This window comes from Lycorma delicatula, chromosome 3 (assembly GCF_047948215.1).
Source record: "Lycorma delicatula isolate Av1 chromosome 3, ASM4794821v1, whole genome shotgun sequence".
Classification (NCBI taxonomy): Eukaryota; Metazoa; Arthropoda; class Insecta; order Hemiptera; family Fulgoridae; genus Lycorma; species Lycorma delicatula.
Window position 1 is genome coordinate 85,682,995 of NC_134457.1, and position 3,887 is coordinate 85,686,881.

A 3,887-nucleotide genomic window follows, 5' to 3' on the forward strand; every position below is an offset into this window, starting at 1 on the left:
ACTTGTGAATTAAGGCAAAAAACTTAGCTGTAAAACTTTTAGATTCTAAACAATTCATTCAAATGATAAATAAAAATTTTATTTAACTATAAATTAAATCATCAAATGTATAGCAAAAAATTGAAGAAAAAAATGTTTGTAATGAGACATCTATCATCGCGGTAATGCAATATGTGTAGCTAGATTTGACATCTATGAACTCCTTTTTTCTCTACACTTCAAATATGGTTGAATGGCTTATATCATTAATTAAGGGAGTAATAAGACACTTGATACAACAATAAATATTATAATTACTTACTATTTTAATAAAAATTACATAACATTTACAATTAATTCATGAAACTACACTTTATTTAACAGCACAAATGTAAATAAAATTTATACACAAAAGCTACGCTGCAGAAGAACTTTCTTTTTCTTCTTCCTCGGTTTTTATAGCTTCTTTTTGTTTCTTCCTATTTCTCCAAGCCTTCATGTATGAAAGTGGATGAATAGGCAATAAACCTGCCAGCCCTTGAGAACAATTAAAAAAGTAAAAATAATAAATAAAGATCATTATAATATAAGTTCACAAAATAGTACAATTTAAAAATTGTATGAATTAGCACGTCAAACACTGACATCTCAGAAAAAAAATATACAATTCTGTTTTCAATTCATTTATTTCTAAGTTTTCAATAAAAATAAAATAGTTCTACTGTGGGGAGGGGAGAGGAATATAGAAATTAAATACAAAGATAGGAGGTCAACTTCAGCACCCCACAAAAAGAAAACTGGATTTCATGAGATGTATTGCTAGTTTTACTAAAAAAAATAAACCTTTTCTATCTAAAAATATGAAAGTACAACTCATGTATTTATTGCTTTATTATGATTAATTTCATTGTTTTATTATTGCTAAATAATTAATTAAATCAATAATTTAATATTCAAGAATTCAAACAATTTAAAAATTCAAACTAACTGGTCTCAAGCAGTCTTAACATTGACATCTACTTTATTATAATTAAGGAATTTAGTTTTTATTGTATAATCTTTTACTTATACATACCACATTAAAATAAACAGAGTAATACAGCTTGTTCTGGAAATTAGTTTGAAGCTGCTCTTTTTAGTTGTGTTTTTTATATTTGTTATTGCTGTAGAAAAAGTATCACTTTATTCATGGTCATTCTTCCAATCAAAGCAAAATATTACATTATTAGACCCTATTTTGAATATGATATCTGAACAAGATACAAGATTAAATTTTTAGAACCCTTCAAATTCACAACTTATGTGACTGAAAAATTAACCAGAATTGAGACAAAATCCATGTGATATCTTACACCGAAGGTTAAGTGTCAAAGTGGGATCTTAACTCGCCAAAGGAAATGCTTAGCAGTCTCAATGCATTGTTAGTATAATCTACAAACATACAATATGTGTAATCTTTGCATAGTCAGTTTGCAAAAAAGATCTATATATACCAACTGCAGTCACTAAAAATGAGTAATGTTCCAAGACTTTTTCAGTATTACTAAAGAATCAATTTACCAACAACTGTACAATAAACTGTTTTATTCATTAAGACCATAAATTGTTTCATCAAATCTGTGAAAATCAGTAAAATTGTTGTAATTTTATATTTCAATAACTTCTAATGAGAAATCAAATTTTTGGTGATTGATTCCAATGATAGGAATCATTGGATATTCTGTCTCCATTTAGTAATGATTTACTTTTTAATCAAAACATCACAAATATATTAATCAGCAGTTGCTTCATATAATTTTAATTTAAGAATTCATATTACAGTAAGTTAATATATGAGTTACCTAACAACTGTGACACCGGCTTGCTAACTGTAGCTCCTTCTCCAAACCAGTATTGAATCCTTTCAATATTAAGTGAACACAATCTTTCATTATTTTGATTAAGCAATGGATCAAAACTGCCTAGCTGTTCAATCGACTGGTCATACTGGTTACGTCTTTTCTAAAAATAAATAATAAAAGATTATAAATTTAAAAAATAAAATTATAGATTAAATAATTGTAATAATTATTTAGACATTATCATTCACACGTTAGCCAAAACAGGTAATTTTATTCATAACATACTTTATAGACAAATCTTCAGTAAAATAACTTGTTAAATGCACAACAAACACAATATAAATTGATTATATTATTCAATTACATAATTAAGGAGTTACTTAATCTTTTTAAGAGAGGCACTGTTAAACAAAAATGCTACAAAACAGTCTACCAAAAGAAGTAAACGATAATTACCTCTGGAAGGTCTCTAGTCCCACAGACCAAAGAATGTGTCAAGACAAGTGGTGAACTCGTCTGCAAATCAGCTGATTTTGAAGTTGAGAGTTCTAAGGTTCAAATCCTCTTTTATATGGATTTGAATACTAGATTCTGGATACTGGTGTTGTTTGGTGGTTGGGTTTCAATTAACCACCCATCTCAGAAATCGTCAACCTGACACTGTACAAGACTGCACATTTCATTCATCATATCATCCTCTGAAATAACCTTACAATGGTTCCAGAGGCTAAATAGAAAAAAATTAAAATAAAGGTCTTTGAAAGAAAAAGTTCTATTAATCTGAAACCCATTTGTATGCAATAATTCAAGGTTTAAATACATAAAAGAAATGGTTAAAAATTTGATACATTTACTTATTAAACAGCAGGTCGATTATAATTGAAAAAATAATACTTGGATTATATTTAGCATGTGGATGTATGTTTAATGTATAAACAAAATATATGAATGTATGTGATATAATGTATAAGAAAGGGTTCAACTATTGTTAAGAGTTACAGAATTAACTTCTGGATCTCTCAATGTTAGTAAAATGATATAGTAGGCATGGTATATATTTTTCAAATAAGCAATCCATATTTATTTGTAACAATAAATCATCAGAACAATTTATCATTACTGTGAGTGTAATAATGACTAAGAAAAATATAATAATGGCAAAAATTATGGGCCAAACCAAGTTAGTACATGTATCAATAAACTCGAGATTTCTTTAGAAGCAGTATGTGATTGACCAAGATTTACACGCGTTGTAAAGTACAACCAAGTTGTGAATAAAAATTAATTATAACTTATTTTAAACATAAAACATCAAAAACTGTAATTGTTTATAATGAAGTATTTAGTATTTTCATAAAAAAACAATTATACTATACCATGAACACTGAAATGTAGTAAAAAGGTCGGTTACGACAACCATGACGAACAAATCGAATAGATTTATCCGCATATGGAACTGCAATTCCTCCTCCACTTGCAGGTACTAATTTCGGAAATGGATAACGAACTCGCATATTCTAAATTCTACTTTTTCACACTACACACAAAATCACACAACATAACCTATGACGCGTTTAGTCATAGTATGCATACGAACTATCGATAACTCGGGCAAGCATCAAATAAGAAGAAAAAAAGTGTGATAGGGAGCTCATTTTCCTTAAGGCGATACAGCTCTCGCTAACAGAAATATATTTCCGCGTGAAATAGTTATACGCAGGCTATGAATGAGCACATTTTTTATTTTTTTAAAGGAATGGTAGATCTCGGTTCTCAAAAAGAAAACTCGAAGGATAAAAAAACAACTAAATGTAGTGATGCAAATCTTACATCAAAACGTTTTACTCAAAATTAATTTTTTGTCACGCGACTGGTTAGATGCACTTTTACATTCCTTTCAATTTTAATTTAAAAATTTTGTTACCTATAATATAATTATAATTTCTAAATGTTTCGGACAAAAATAAAAAAAATCGTTCAAATGGCAAATTGTATTCCTACTGAGAATGATAAACTTGATGGTATTTTTAATGAATCATCAGTTGTATCTTCTTTAGACGAACAGCT

The 3,887-nt window shown here is 28.0% G+C and overlaps 1 protein-coding gene across 1 annotated transcript; it reads right to left on the minus strand.

Moving 5' to 3' along the window:
- Positions 1-273: 273 nt before the first annotated feature.
- mRpS16 (mitochondrial ribosomal protein S16) lies at positions 274-3,560 on the minus strand. Its single transcript, XM_075360127.1, has 3 exons — positions 3,197-3,560; positions 1,821-1,980; positions 274-516 (listed from the first exon to the last, which is right to left on the minus strand). The coding sequence occupies exons 1-3, from the start codon at positions 3,332-3,334 to the stop codon at positions 395-397; spliced, it is 420 nt and encodes a 139-aa protein (XP_075216242.1). The 5' UTR covers positions 3,335-3,560; the 3' UTR covers positions 274-394.
- Between the last annotated feature and the right edge of the window lie 327 nt (positions 3,561-3,887).

Excerpts from the sequence above, each read along its gene's own strand:
- mRpS16 (XM_075360127.1), bottom strand. The coding sequence starts at position 3,334 with ATGCGAGTTCGTTATCCATTTCCGAAATTAGTACCTGCAAGTGGAGGA. Across the intron at positions 1,981-3,196 it reads ACTACATTTCAGTGTTCATG|AAAAGACGTAACCAGTATGA; the intron begins GTATAGTATAAT and ends ATTTATTTTTAG. Across the intron at positions 517-1,820 it reads GCCGGTGTCACAGTTGTTAG|GGCTGGCAGGTTTATTGCCT; the intron begins GTAACTCATATA and ends ATTGTTCTCAAG.